The sequence below is a fragment of the Papaver somniferum genome, unplaced genomic scaffold (assembly GCF_003573695.1).
Source record: "Papaver somniferum cultivar HN1 unplaced genomic scaffold, ASM357369v1 unplaced-scaffold_131, whole genome shotgun sequence".
Classification (NCBI taxonomy): Eukaryota; Viridiplantae; Streptophyta; class Magnoliopsida; order Ranunculales; family Papaveraceae; genus Papaver; species Papaver somniferum.
Genome location: NW_020622270.1, coordinates 3,165,105 through 3,181,457, shown reverse-complemented (window position 1 = coordinate 3,181,457; position 16,353 = coordinate 3,165,105). Strand labels below are relative to the sequence as shown.

The 16,353-nt window shown below is 36.7% G+C and overlaps 1 protein-coding gene across 4 annotated transcripts; it reads left to right on the top strand.

The window, feature by feature from the left end:
- Positions 1 to 3,132: 3,132 nt before the first annotated feature.
- On the top strand, positions 3,133 to 13,445 carry LOC113332521 (F-box protein At5g07610-like). Of its 4 annotated transcripts, none has more exons than XM_026579058.1 (7): positions 3,133 to 3,263; positions 5,101 to 5,298; positions 7,463 to 7,540; positions 7,621 to 7,807; positions 8,635 to 8,809; positions 10,104 to 10,294; positions 11,477 to 13,445. In XM_026579058.1, the coding sequence occupies exon 7, from the start codon at positions 12,010 to 12,012 to the stop codon at positions 13,279 to 13,281; it is 1,272 nt and encodes a 423-aa protein (XP_026434843.1). In that variant the 5' UTR covers positions 3,133 to 3,263; positions 5,101 to 5,298; positions 7,463 to 7,540; positions 7,621 to 7,807; positions 8,635 to 8,809; positions 10,104 to 10,294; positions 11,477 to 12,009; the 3' UTR covers positions 13,282 to 13,445. The 4 variants fall into 4 exon arrangements, with proteins under 4 accessions (XP_026434843.1, XP_026434844.1, XP_026434842.1 ...); XM_026579059.1 differs by having other exon boundaries at positions 7,615 to 7,807; XM_026579057.1 differs by adding an exon at positions 9,183 to 9,275 and having other exon boundaries at positions 7,463 to 7,807.
- The last annotated feature ends 2,908 nt before the right edge of the window (positions 13,446 to 16,353 follow it).

Here is a 16,353-nt window from a genome sequence, read left to right as displayed (position 1 = left end):
AAGGGATTGGTGCCTAGCCTCGCCGAGCGCCTAACTTAACATAAGTGGAAAGATGAAAATCCTCGCAAGGTCATACCCTAATATTTTTTCTCACTTTTATTATCTTAGTTATTTAATTAAGATAATATTTCATTTTTAATTACATTATGATTACCAATAATTAGTTCAATAACCATCAAATTCTGAATCATGTGTCATGGCCCACATGTTAAATTAACCATAGCTGGTAGTATCGGTTCCTCTAAAGATCATTTCCTGCAACAGCCATGGAGCTGGAAGTAAGACCCAATGCATGCATTTTAAAAAAGGTGAAGCTTGAAAGAACCGAAAATATTATTTCATTTTAAGCCGAATAGCTTTGACAGATGATATTCCAAAGATTGGAAGACCAGGTATAATATGACGATGGTTTCCACCGTTTTTCCAAGCGATTCCACCAACAGAGAAATACCGAGTGAGTAGTGAGAATCGGTACAGTCATTAAATTTATACGAGAGGAAATATCATCATAGATATAATGTCGCTCAAAGATTTATTTTGTTTGAAATCTTTTAAGTATTAATTCATAAATTCAAAAGAAGTTTTGCCAAAAAAGATTTATTTTGTTTGAAATCTTTTAAGTATTAATTCATAAATTCAAAAGAAGTTTTGCCAAAAAAGATAAGTCTTAACACGCACCCGAACCGCACACACGGACGGCGTGCTTCGATGCGAAGCACCGCGCGTGTGTGAAAATGTGTGATTGCACCACCAACTTGCCCATTGCCTAAGTCCTCTCCCTCGTACAAAAATGCTAATGACCCGAACCGCACACACGGACGGCGTGCGCGTGTGTGAAAATGTGTGATTGCACCACCAACTAGCCCATTGCCTAAGTCCTCTCCCTCGTACAAAAATGCTAATGACCCGAACCGCACACACGGACGGCGTGCTTCGATGCGAAGCACCGCGCGTGTGTGAAAATGTGTGATTGCACCACCAACTAGCCCATTGCCTAAGTCCTCTCCCTCGTACAAAAATGCTAATGACCCAAGGGCCACTCTAATATCAAAATTTTCAATACTTATGAAGAGGTATCATCTTTAGTTTTCCCTATGTGGGACTAAAGGTTCATTCACAAATAATGAAAATGAGCTAGTGTCCTTAGTGACCAATAGATCCTAAGTTCCAATCCCACCAAGACCAAAAACCAAACTATTTTATAAACTCATTTTCTCTAACATATGCTACTGAGAAAAACAAGTTCAATGTCATTCTCAAATCATATGCTGAGAAAGGACCAACACCGCACTATCGCATAGATTTGGATGCAACCTCGCCGTTATCGGTGTGCTATAATAAAACAGCCATAGAAATTGATATTCCATGGGAGGATAAAAACCCTCGTAGTCGATTTCTTGGTTCTTGTAATGGCTTACTATGCGTTGATTTTGATGTTACTTCTATATCTGGGGATGGAATTTTACTGTGAAACCCGTCTACTCGAGAATATAAGAAGATACCTAAGCCACCAATTAGAGATGAGCAATTATATGATTCCGTTTATGGGTTTGGATATGATCAGAAGATTGATGATTACAAGCTAATACGAGTCGTTTCTTATAGTCAATTCGATACTGATTCCGAAGTCCTGGTGTATACATTGGGCACGAATTCATAGATAAAAAAATGAACACATTCCTTATAATGTATCCGCTGCTACGGCTTCTACAAAGCCTTCCAATGAAGCTCTTCATTGGGTTGCAAAAAAGGATATGAATATCATGGATCCAAAGATTATAGTTTCTTTCGATATAGCAGAAGAGGTAACCAAAGAGATCCAAATGCCTAGTTGGTTCAAAACTCATCCAGTTAGTGTGGAAACTCTGGATGTGCTCGGTGAGGACCTTTACCTCTCGGTTGATGATGTTCGTGGATACAAATTTGACGTTTGGGTGAAGAAGGAATATGGAGTGGAAGATTGTTGTTGGACTAAATTTTTGAGCGTTTCCAAAGAGCAGACAGGTTGGCTTAGCTCAAATGCCAAGTTTTGGCTTAGCTTGACACCGCTACAACATACACCATGAATAGGAACGACGAAATCCTATTCATGGTTATGTGTCTTGTAGGTGATGATTATGAGAGCTCTTTAGTCTCATATGACCCCAAAAATGGAGAAGTCAGTAGGATTTCGGATATTCAAGATATTCCGGATTTCTTTTTCGCAGAAACTTACGTTGAAAGCCTAATTTCACTTAATTCGGGTGAATACGTATAAAAGCTGCACAAGGATTTCTTCTTCTTCTTCCTTTTTTTTTTTTTTTTTTTTGACAAAGGGGATATTCATTGATATAAGCTCCCAAGAGCAATCGCAGGCCCCAACTTCGACATACAGGACAATCTGAGCACAAGGATCTCTAGTGTGGCTCTTAAGATTATATTTTGATATTGTGTTCTAATATTTATGTTGTGTACGAATGAATCTTAAAGCTATTTATGTTTCTAATACAGTGGGAGGAAAACTAAATAACTTTTCTTACAATAAAACTGCATATTAATTATGTGTGTAACAGCTTTTCTGAGATTTAATAGAGCTCATAATGAAGTGGCAGATTGTGATTTGTGACTTGTCAGTTATCATGTTTAGTAAGTATTGACGTACGTTCATCCATGTCCAGATTATTAGAGAACAACTTACTATAACTGCTTTTTAGTTCTTTCGTACAAAATTAATGACAAATCCTCCGCCGCTAAACTTATTGTTCGGGGTCTACAGGCTTTGGATACTTGAGTTGAGATACTAGGCATCGGATCATTTAACTCTCAGTCCCATATAACCTGTAATGGAATCTGAATCCAACTGAAATTAAACAGTACTCTTTCCTGCACATCTTAGTGATGCAGATAAGGAATTTGTGGTCGCAGATCATGAGCCAACAAGAGTGGTAATTCAGCCCGAGTAAGTGAGTACGACAGCTTCAATGGGTAATTCAGCAAAAAAGAATCGGTCCGGTTGAAACTCCTCGAGACACCCCATAGCCATATATTTTGGACGGGGATATCCGAGGCAGCGCAAACCTAGGGGACATTTTGGTCTTTTCCCCCTGGACATACTCTAGGAAAGTCTTCGTTCGGTCTTCCTTGGTTGTTTCACCACACTCCTTCCTTTCCCAATTCGACTGCCATTGTCAAGACTCAAGACCATCTCCAGCAGACAAGAAATTTCTAGTTCTTATATTCACAACCAACCATCAAAATTGGCTGAAAGTGTATCTTCTGTAGAGGTACAGGTTCTTGTGTTTCTTTTCTCTCTAATTTTGTTTTTCTTCTTTTAATTTTGCATCAAAGTAGTAGTAACGATAAACAAAGATTAGGGTTTCTACTTTTCTCAAGTAAGAAGCAAAACCTAGATTCTTCGTCTCCCTTTCGCAGAAAACCTATATCTTATGGTCTAGACACAGATCTGATCACAGACCCCAGATAAATGGCTATAATTGGTGCACTAAGACAAGCATTTATGCCGAAACATGAATACGAAAGCTTAAGAGAAGAAGAAAAAACATCGGAGTTGTTTAGAAAGACCTATTATTGTATTAGTTATACTAGTGATTTTAGGTTTAATGATATGAATCTACATTACAATTAGTTTAAAATGTTGTTTCTATCTGATAATGGGAGTAGACCCTTTTGTCATCATTGGGTTCAGATTATGGATAATCGATTAGGCGGAGGTGGTGGAAGTGGAGGTGGCAGTGGAGAATTTGATTTGTTTTTCTTTTGCTTGCACCAGCACCACTCACTCTCCATGCTGGATTCTCTTTGTATATGTTCCGATCGATGTGATCTTCCCCTCTCGATTTCTTATGTTTAGTTATATCGATGTGTTTGGACAATATTTTGCTCGCCAATGTCAGTCATTTCATGCAGATATATACGATATTCTACCGTCTCAGAGAATAATTGAACAGCGCCAAACACATTTTTACTTTTAGTTGATCCCGAGATGTACACTTATTTCAGTTTCTAAGTTTAGTTTCTTTTAGCAAACATGTTTGTTGTTCTGCCCTGTGTCTATATACTATGTTTGTGTCCATGTATGTCTGCCTGCCATGTGTCTGTGTGTATGGGCGCATTGTCTAATTTGACTCGTGTCCAAGTGAAAATTGAGACATTCGATCAACCAATAACAAACCCCATGCATTTCATATTTTGGCTAATTTATAATATGACTTAGTTGATTACTTGAATAGTCGGCTACATATATTGTTGGCTCATAAGCAGTATAATTGTGTTGAGTGTTTGGATTTTGTTACAAATCTGATCGATTTCTTGCGCAGAATGAAATGAATTTCTATGTCAATAAGGCTTGGCTCATTTGTATCTAGTTTATGTCACCATCATACCATGGATGCCAAATTCGATGATCATGCCCAGCTGTTCATGTTAACAGTGGAATGACTTAGTTGATTACTTGAATAGTTGACACTGCACTATTCAGTAAAAAGATAGTTATACATAGTAATCTCTCATGTCCTGTAACTATCCAGATTCTGAAAAATCCCGTTAACATGTAAATGGTTATGGTGTTAATGTTTTTAGTTATTTACGATTTCCATTTATCTGTCCGTACACCAGGGTCAAACTCTGATATTAAATTGTAAACACCTGCTACTACAGGTTTTATAAACTAAAGATGTAATGTGAAGACAAAAGTGGAATGACTTTAATTGCCACTAAAGTTATTATATATATCTAGCTCTGTTTAATAATTTTACATTAAAGCTTAAGCTGGCTTTGACGCTATGAAAATGCCACTTTCTTCTTTGTCCTCATGGAATGTAGATAATGGCCATTTATATGTTACTCAGAGACACGTATTTATATCTTCGTATCCTTATGGAGTAATGAACAAAAGCAGACACATTAACTCCTGTTAATGGTTACTGCGTTATCCCTAGTTGTTTGTTCAAATTTGGAAATTAACTTGATTCTGAAGAGATCATTATTGTTTGCTCACGGTTATAATTTAAACTCGATAGTTCGCACACAGAGGAATTCGATAGAAGGTCTATGATTATTAAAATTTGTTGGCATTTAAATGTTTCCTTTTCTAAAATGCAGGGAATTGAAGAAGGTTGTGTCCAGAGAAATTACTTACTGCCAGGTTTTTGCCCAAGGATAGTTTGATGACGAAGAAGCCAATCCGCCAATGTTGACTGATGGAGATGGCTATTGTAACCAGGGGAGAGGACAAAGACCTTGATCTTAGAACGACTTCACCTGATGACTTTACCGAGCCCGAATGGTCAACCTTCTAAGGTATGCTTTGATGAAATTTTAAAGAGAATTCCTGGTCAGCTTATATTGAGTAATAGCCTTGGTTGTTACACGTGTTATTGTTAGCAAAACATGAATACGAAAGCTTAAGAAAAAAAGAAAATGCGTGGAGTCGTTTGTAAAGACCTATTATATTGTGTTAGCTATAGTGGTGATTTTAGGTTTATTGATATTAATCTCAGTTTGTAGAGACCTATTATATTGAATGTCTTTAACTGCCACTAAACATGGTGTGTATATCTACTTCTGTTAATTAGCTTACATTGAAGCTTATGCTAGTATATATGTTACGAGAACACTGCTTGTTTTTTAATAACAACATTATGGAGAGGTAGATAGTGGCAATGTACATGTTACCCAATAACGACATTTTTATATCTCCCTATGATATGTTTGGTGAAGATGGACGGCTATAACACAAGTAACAGCCCTATAATTAGAAAACGATCCCTTTTCTTCCCGATAATTCACCATTAACCGATAGTTAGGGTTTCCAAAAAAATTTCCTCTCCTTCAGCCAATAATTGGTGTATGTTAGCTGTCCATAGTTAAATTTGCTATCTACTACAGATCTAACCCCTGCATTCAGTTCAATGGAAACCTAGTGTTCCTGATTTAACAATGTAAGTTGTACTGAATGCTTTTTTTAGTTGAATATAAATCAGTACAACTTACATTGCTAAATCGGGAATTCTAGGTTTCGCCACTGAACTAAATGCAGGAATAGCGAATTCAATTCAGGACAGCTCACAATTATCGGCTGAAGGAGAAGAAAAATATTGGAAACTTTATCGGTTAATGGTGAATTGTCGGCAAGAGAAGGGATCATTTTTTATTTATAGGGCTGTTATTAGCCGTCCATCTTTACCAAACGTATCACAACCGTACTTATTATGAATAGTTTTGTCACTAAAATTGACAAAAGAGGAAATTGTTAGAGCAATGCTCGGTTGAACCCACAAGTTTTGTTATCTCAAGCTTGTTGTCAATGTGATGATCAAAACTATTTCTTGATTTCTAGTCTACTATGTAGTTCTTCAAATATCGTTATCCTTTGTTTACGCATGGCTCTTTCTCAGTTAGGCATGGGTTTCACTATATTTGTAGCATCGCAAAAAAACAAGACTTGACATCTATAATATGATTAAGAATGGGCCATTCTCTAATCTAGCAACAGAACAAGTACAGTCTATAAATTTGAAATGAACGAACTGAAGAAGGTTGCAGAGTTAAAATTAAAATTACTGTAGAGTGATGCCTAACCAGGGCAAAGGAGCCTTCGGACTGGAAAATATGGTATATATATTCATCTTCGATAGGTGCGTTCATTGCGGTTAACCTCTCAACTGGTAGGAGTACTGTACTATTTTAGTATGTGGTACCTACTGGGCTGTTGGAAAAATGGCATTGAGCCCGTCGGATACAGTCATAAAATTGTTCTGAATACTGACAAACTGGTAATATTAAGAATTTTTATGCCTTGGGGGAATACTAACAAGTTATTGCAAACAAATGCTTAAATTGATTAAAGAGTTAGATGCATCACTACTGTAGAGTGGATATGTGGTAGAAATCGACTAGGATCAGCATTTGATCAAAGACAGACGTAAATGCGGTAGAGTAATCATATGCTTTTCTTTTCGAAAATGCGGGGATAAGTGATATCCAGACATTTGATCAACCTATAACTAACCCCATACACATAGTTTAGGCTGTTTTATGATACTCGTATGACTTAGTTGATTACCTGTATAGTTGTTTGTACATTTTGTTCACTCATGAGCAATTATTGTGTTTAGTGTTTGATTTTGTTACAATTATACAAGTAATCAACCAAGTCATATGAATTTGATTGAATTCTTGCACAGAAACAAATGAATTGCTGTCAGATAGGCTTTTTTACATCACCATCATACCATGGATACCAAGTTTGATGATCATGCTCACCTGTTCATGTTAACAGTGGTTGAAAATTCATTATTCATTACATAGATAGTTGTACGTAGTTGTCTCTCATGCCCTCTAACTATCCAGTTTCTGATAACCCCGTCAACATGTAAATGGTTACAGTGTTTCACTTACTGGTTGGAATAAATGTTTGAGTTAATGTTTATTAACGGTTTGCACTTATCTAATTATACACCAGGACTCAAAATTCTGATATCAAATTCTAGACACCTGCTATGACGGACATATGCACAGTGGGACTTGTTGTATCAGACAGGTATTGACAGGGGATTTCTATTTATCAAGCATGATCCTTGTAAGGGGGTATATTTACTCTTTGTTATGAATCAGCAACAGTGGTATTCCTCACTCGTGGGAGAACTTGAAATTCTATCAAATGGTAATATTAGATTAGCGATCAGCAGAAGAACCTTCGGAGGTAGAAGAAATTGATGAATATGCAGAACCAGTTGTAGCTGTATATATCTTCGTTGGTCTTCCAGTCGTAAGCTTGAGGATGCATGCTGACCTCCCCCTTCAAGAGGTTAGTTTACTCCAGTCGAAATGAATGCAAATCTAGTATTGTCCTCCAGATACGGGTACAACTTAAAAGCATATTTCAGAATGTGAAATATGGATCTGGGCATGTGACAATTCACGCAGTCATATATCTGAGCCATCTGTAACTTTCATTATCTAGAATGTTATGGGTACTCTTTTTGTAGTTTGTTGCATTTTTTTTTCTTTACAGTAAACGGGTATCAAGGTTGTCGTATTAAAGTTTCCGGTGATGTTGCATTCTTTGTTGGGAACTGTTTTACATGAGTTCCTTGAACTTATTATTTAATAAGAACTTCATATTATGGGCCTCCAGAATGAAGCATCTCGATTGTGTCTTCTCAGATAATGCTATAAACTTAGTCGATTCCTTCTATAAATTAAAGATGTAACATGAAGACGAAAGTGGGATGGTTTTAACTACCATTTAAGTTGTTGTATATATCTAGTGCTGTTAATTATCATTAAAGCTTAAGCTAGCATTGATGTTATGAAAATGCTACTTACTTTTTTGTCCTCATTGAAGGTAGATAATGGCCATTTACATGTTACTCACTGACAACGTATTTATATCTCGTATCCTTATGGAGTAACGAACAAAAGTGGACATATTCACTCCTGTTAATGGTTACTGGGTTATCCCTAGTTGTTTATTCAAATTTGGAAAAATTAACTTGATTCCGAAGAGATCAGTATTCGTTTACTTATGATTATAATTTAAACTCGATAGTTCGCACACAAGAGAGGAAATAGAATAGAAGATTTGTGATTATAATCTGTCGGCGTTGAAATATTTCTTTTTCTGAAATGCAGGGATTTGAAGAAGGGTACTGAGAATTTACTTACTGCCAGGTTTTTGCCCAAGTAAAAGTTGATGTCGAAGAGGCCAATGTTGACTGATGGAACCAGGGGAGAGAGTAGAAAGACCTTGCTCATAGGACGACTTCACCTGATGACTTTGTCGAGCCCAAATGGTCAACCTTCTAAGGTATGCTTTGATGAAATCTTAAAGAGAATTCATGGTCACCTAATAATGAGTAATAGTCATGCTTGTGTTTTTTTTTATCAATTTCAATTTGAACTGTGCAGTATACATTATTTTCCATCAACCCCTAGTACTCAATTCATCCATTGTGCGATTCAATCACTCATTTGTGAACTTTCAAGCTTAAGTAAATCATGTTTGGAAACAGTCATTGTTCTGCAGTCATAAAATTGTTCTGAATACTGACAAACTAGTAACATTAAGAATTTATATGCCTTGGAAGAATACTAACAAGTCATCGCCAACAAATGCTTAAATTGATTAAAGACTTAGATGCATCAGTGCCGTAGAGTAAGTATATGGTTGAAATTGCCAGGACAAGCATCTGACCGATGTCATCTACGCGGCAGAGTTGCTTAGTGTTTATCGTCGTTGAAGCTTGAGGATGCATACTGATGTCTCTCGAGAGGTTAACTTATCCCTTCACTTTCAAGCCAGTCTGATAAGCTTTTGCATTCCACTTACAAACAAACAAACAAAAGCAATTAGAATTGTCGAAATGAATGCAAATCAAGTATTTTTCTCCAGAAATGGGTACAAATTAAAGTATACTTTAGAATATGAACATATGAATCTGAGCATGTGCCTGTTCATGCAGTCATATGTACGTTCCATCTGATACTTTCAACAGTGTAGAATGTTATGGGTACCCTTTCTGTAGTCTGTTACATTTTTTTTTCTTTACAGTAACCGAGTATAATACTAAGGTTGTTGAATGGAAGTTTCTGGTGGTGTTGCATTCTTTTTTGGTGGTGTATGCAAATACCTTTTTCACCATGATGAACTGTTTTACATGAATTTCTTGAACTATTCTTTAATTAAGACTCATTTTATGGGCCTCCAGAGTGAAGCATCTCGATTGCTTCTTTTCAGATGATGCTATGAACTTCGTGTATTCCTTCTATAAACAAAGATGTAATGCGAAGACAAAGGTGAAATGGCTATAGCTGCCATTGAACTTGTTGTATATATTTAGTTCTGTTAATTAGCTTACGTTGAAGTTTAAGCTAGCCTTGATATTATGGAAACTCTACTTACTTAGTAACAACGTTTTCATATCTCTCCATCCTTGTAGAGAAATGAACAGAAGTAGACACATTCGTTCATGTTAATGGTTACTGGGTTATCCCAAGTTGTTTATTCAAATTTGGAAATTAAGTAATTAACTTGATTTTGAAGAGATCATTATTTGATTATAATTTCCTGGGGTTGAAGTATATACTCCTCTGAAATGCAGGGAACTGAAGAAGGTTATGTACAGAGGAACTACTTACTACCAAGCTTTGCCTGGGAGGAAAAATTCGATGTCGAAGAGGCCAATGTTGACTGTTGGAGGTGGCTATTAGAACCAGGGGAGAGGAAAGGCCTTTGATAATAGGACAACTTCACCTGATGACTTTGACGATCCCAGATGGTCGACCTTATAAGGTAAGCTTCCTTAAAATTTGAGATAGAATTGTAGGTCACCCCACATCAAGTAATAGTCATGATTGTTAAAATAAGCATGCCTTATTGTTATCCTCCCTCCGACCCACTTTTTGTGGAACGGGGGAAATATGACTTTTTGTTGAACCATGTATCTTGCTCTTTTATCAATTTATATTTCAAGTTAACAGTTTATTTTAAGTTAGTTTGTGAACTGTGCAATATTTCATTATTTTCCATCAACCCTTATACTCATTTCACCCATTGTGAGATTCGATTACAATGGGTGAAATGAGTATAGAGGTTAGTCATGCATGAAATCTCTAGGTATCGGCATTTCAAAATTTCAATTATTGTGGTTAGTGCTGCAGGGCAATTCCCACAGATTAACACTATCTAGGATTCTGGATCAACAAACTGCCTACACTGCACATTCCCATAGAAAGATAAAATTCCGTTATCTCGATTTCAAAAACTGCCTACATTGCACATTCCCATAGAAAGATAAAAATTATAAAATAGCATTATCTGAATCAAGAAAGCTTGTACTGGAATAGTATATATGACAACATACACAAATTCCTGCAGAAAAATATTTAGTTGCAAGAAATTTGTACTGTATATTATACCAATAGAGCAGAGATATTGTATCTTTCTTATCTTACTACGCTCACCAGTTTCATGGTTGCAAATCACATTTATGGTTGAACATAAACCTAGTGTCTCTTGTTCAATTCTTTTTGTTCATCTGGGTGAAAGTTACTACAATGATGACCTCAGTCTGAGTCCTAGGTGCATACTAGACAGCAACAACTTAGTGCAAGTAGTCGTCAATATCACATCAGAGAGGTCTCATATCCTTGATAGTGTCATGACAAGTTAGTACACACGAATGAACCCTCTCTGGAGTCTGTTGCACTTTGGTTTCTTTACAGTGGCCGAGCACTATACTAAGATTACCAAACTCAAGTTTCTGGTAGTGTTGCCTTCTTTGTTGCTGGTGTACCATGATATACACAATTACTTTGTTCACCATTATGAACTGAAATACATGAATTTCTATATTAATTACAACTTCATGTCATGGGCCAAGTGAAGCATTTCGATTTTATTTTTCCAGATGTCTTTCTTTTGTAAAGACCACACGGCTTGTTTTAACAAACTATTTTATTTTGCTTTCAATAGAAAAGACAAGTCAAAGGAACCATGCGGGGGTAAGATGAGACAATATTGAGGTGGACTCTTCGCAATCATATAATTGGTGTAACATTTGAATACCTGATTAACTTTGCTTAGGCAAGGCAATACCCAAATCGGTGGGGAATACCGTGAACACGTTGGATAGTTCTCCTCAGTTTGGCATTTCTTCATAAACCAGCTCCACAATGTCCACATAATATAGATCTTCTTCTATGAAGGAGGTGAGGGTCGAACTAACGACCGTGGTTCGTTGGGTATTCATTGTCAAATTGAAACAGATTAGACGCCAAGCAATGCAGCTGTCTAACACACCCGAATAAGGTAATGAGACTAGATGCATGAACCTCAGCGCTGCTAGCTGGTCATGCCGGAAATGGTAAAGATAGCCCAACTTTAATAAGCCTTACTGAGGTGGTGATATCAACTGCTCAGCTAATTAAGCTTCCTGCTTTCATTACTCCAGTACGTCTATAAATACCCTAATCCAATCTTCTCTTCACTGCAATATATGTTTCAAGATGTTTCCGGTTTCTCGTAAACTACCACGCGTCTCCGATAGGAATTCAGATGATAAAGCATCAAAGCCGTCATCGGTCATAGCGAACAACAATGATCTTTTAATACAGATACTCTTGTGTTTGCCAGTGAAATCTTTGATGTCATTCAAGTCTGTATCAAAATGTTGGTTGTCTATCATCTCAGATCCATTTTTCATTCACAAGCATTCACGACAAACCCGTCTTCCAGTTTCCGGATTATTCTTGCCTGCTACAAATGCTGAATTCAAATTCATCTTCCTTGACGGGAGAAAAGTCACTAGTGGCGAACGCATTAAAATTCTCGACTTTGATGTGAATAACCCAACAGGTTTGAAGATAGAGCAATCATGTAATGGTCTTCTCTGTTGCAGTAACTGGAGATGGAGTCGACATAACCGAACGTATTACATCAACAATCCCTCCACAAAACAAAGTAAAGTAATTCCAAAACCTCAATCTACAGGAAATGGTTTATTTGTGGTGTGTAGTATGAGTTTAGCTTTCAACCCATTTAAATCACCTCACTACAAAGTTGTCTGTGTTTGTGGAAATAGTCCAAACCAATACCAAATTCATATTTTCGATTCAAAGACAGATTCTTGGAAGATATCTGCTGGTGATCTCCTCCCTGCATCTTATGATACATTTTCTAGGCCAGGTGTGTTTTGGAATGGCTCGTTACATTGGATTAGCGCAAGTGAGTTTAGCAGTTGGATTAGCAAAAGTAAGTCTTTTGTTTATTTCGATATCGAGCAAGAACTAGTAAAAGAACTACCAGTGCCACCATTACCATTTAATGATGATTGGCTTGCAAGGAAGATGGGATATTTTGGCGAGTACAAGGGTCATTTGCATCTTGTACCAATTTACAATCAGAGCTCCACATTCTTCGACATACTGGAAATGGACATTGAGTACAGGTTCTGGAATGTAAAATACCGGGTCGATATGGAAATTCTTGCGACTTCATACCCCGAGATGATTCGATATGATAATGACAGTAACAATGTAGATGGAGTAGCAGCATCCTTGTACAATTTTGAGTTCTCTATCTTGCTTATTCGTGAAGAAGAAAAAGAAGAAGAATCAAGTCTGGTAATCCACCTACCGGATAAGACTATTTGGTACAATTTAAAGGAAATGAGATTCACCAAAACACACGATTTGTCGCCAAGTCTTCTTGGGCAGGGTTCGATACAATATGCCTGGTTCGACGCTCATCAATATATTGAGTCACTTGCTCTTGTTTAGCAACTCGTTTAGAAATCAAATCAAGTGATGAAATATGTATTTTTTTTAATTTCTAATAGTGTTCTGATGCGCTTTAACTTTTGAATGTCAGCTCACCTTGTATAATCATTGTGCAGTGATCCGCCGGATTGAAGTAAAGTATAAAGTAGCATAACAAGATATATAGGGGGAAAAAAGTTTTTGTTAAGAGATTGTATAGGGTGTAAAGCCGGGCCGTCCCAGCCTATCTCTAACAAACCTATCGGGTAATCTGGGCTTGGGTGGGCATGGCCAGACGGACCTTGAATGTTACAAACAAGTATAAAAAGAACAAAACTAGCCATAAAACACTAAGGTGACCAAACTTGTGGTACAAAAACCCCACTCAAATGTTGGGATCCATTAAAATTCCATCATAAACAAAATTGATACAAAAACCCCAAATTTAAATGTTGGTTTCATTAATTTTTATTTTGGTTTCATCATAAAATTTGATGAAACCAAAATAAAATTTGATGAAACCAACATTTAAATTTGGGGTTTTTGTGTTAATTTTGTTTTGATGGGGTTTTTGTGTTACTTTTTTTTTGATGGGTTTTTCGTGGAAGGATGGTGACACCTCTGGGGTTATAACTCGCAGACCGAGAAAAGAAAGTAATGCAATAATATACACTAAAAAGAAAGTAATGCAATAAATAGAAAGTAATACAATAATCCAAAAAAGAAAGCAAAAGGAGGAGATTACATTTGTTGGATCTGATTGTCGTAGGATTCGTGAGATGGTTGTCTGGGGTGTTAAGATTGGGTTGGGGGGGTTGAGTTTGGTTTGTTTGTGAGTTGAGTGAGCAAGGTGTTCCAGGGTTCACTGTCGGACAGTGAATTAGAAAGTGACTCGTCGATTCTGGATTAGCATTGCATCTGGGGCATATGTCAGAGTTGGTCAAATGGATATGATGTAGGAGAGAGAAGGTTGGTAATCCTTCATTGATTGATTTCCACAAGAAAAGCCGAATTTTTGGTGGACAGGGTAAGGTCCACAGAGATTTGGTAGGTGGAAGAGGGGTGTGAGTTGGTTGACCATGGGTTAGATATTTGTATCCCGAAGAGATAGTGTATTTTCCATATTTGAGTGTGGCCAGATAATTTTGTCTTGTGAGTTATTTTGGGGAAGGTGGATGTTTATGATTTTTTGAGCTATAGGATTGGGAAGGGTGCATAATTTTTCTTGATTCCAGGTACGAAAGATAGGGTCAATGATATCTGCTACCATTCGGAATGGGTAACATTGTGCTAGGTATAGATGTGGTGAGTGTGGAATCCAATTGGCTTCTATTGGAGTTGTTAACTCATTTCCAATACTATGGAAAATCAGTTGTTGCATGGAAGGGACAATTGAGACCAGTTGTCTCCATTGAGGGCTTGAAGAGGAAGGTATGGTATGAGTGCCTCGTAGGATAGGTTGTTGATCAAGATATTTTACATTGAAGAGACTTCCGCAGATGGAGTAAGGATGGTCATGCAAATTCCAAGTTCTTTTCATGAGAAGAGCCTTATTATGATCACTTCTTTTCCTATGCCTAACACTCCTTCGGATAATGGTTTTGTTACTTTATCCCAGCCTATAGGGTGAAGCTTTTTAATTGTTGAGTCATGTCCCCAGAAAAAATTCCTAGTGATACGATCTATATGGTTGTGAATAGAATTGGGTAGGTTTGGTGTTTGCATAATGTGGTTTGAGGTGGAGGTAAGGGAGGTTTTAGTGAGGGTGAGTCTTCCAGCTGGAGTTAGGAATTTTTTCATCCATCCTTTAGCTATACGGGATAATCTTTGTAGGAGGGGTGCGAAGATTTGATTAGATGCTCTTCCTTGTTTGAATATTGGATGCCTAGATAAGTTGGAGGTTTTAGTGTTTTCGGCATATCGAAAAATTGTTGTAATTCATTTATCTTGATCGGATCTAGTCTTGGGTGATGAAATATTACATATTTGGAAGTGTTAATTACCTGTCCTGCAGAAGTACCATAAGATTGGAGCAGGTTTTTGAGGTGTTGGTTACTCTTGTCCGAGGCTTTGTAGGTAATTAGTAAATCATCCGCATACATTAAATGAGTAATGGGTGGTGCTTTTATGGAAATGTTAAGGCCTTGAACAGACTTTTGGTTTTCAAGATTTCCTAGATTGGTAGATAGGATTTCAGCACATATGATGAAAATATATGAAGATAGCGGGTCTCCTTGTCTGATGCCTCTGGTTGGGATGATGTAGCCATGAGGTGTACCACATACCCACGACAAATTGTAACGTACTTTCTTCTTAATAAAATGCGTGCTTAAAAAAAAAACTATCTTCATTATTACTTTTTTTTAATTTAGCCTAACAATAAACCAAATTGAAAAAATAACAGTGACTCTTTTTCAGACACTGAAGGAGTAATACAATACAAAGAATATATAATTAAACACCTCCATAAGTTTAATGTGTTCTAATTCATTCAAAATAAAATAAGAAAAATAGAAAACAAAAACCCTTTAGTAATTCAAAAAAAGTGATAATGCATGTATTTTTCTTCTACTTCTATACTTGTCTATTTGGTAATTTGTTACTAGTTTAGTTTGTTGAACTTTTGGTTGAATCCATGCCTAGAAAACTATGTTTAACTACATCAGTTTAAGGAAGTATACTTACGAAACTTGTTTCTTAGTTGAAAGGAATCAAATGTATTATTCTAGGATCGATCCCTTAAACAAGATCTATAGTAGAACCGGTCCTAGAGATCAACAGCAGGATCGGTCCCTTGGGGATCTATTGTAGGACCAATCCCTAGCTATTAGGTTAACCATTTAAAAACGTATTTCCGATTTGTCTATTATTTTAAGGTTTGCATAGATATCATAATATGTTCCGGTTAACATGGAAAGTTTATTAATGTCGGTATAATATTTTGAACATATGCTAAACTCTTATTACTTAATGTTCAAGTATTTTCCTTGATACTCAATGTGAGATCCCAAACTGAAATATTTCATAATATCTTTTTGATATTCGGAGTTTATGTCTTTAATTTACTAGTAACTAAAGCATATCTCTGGATAT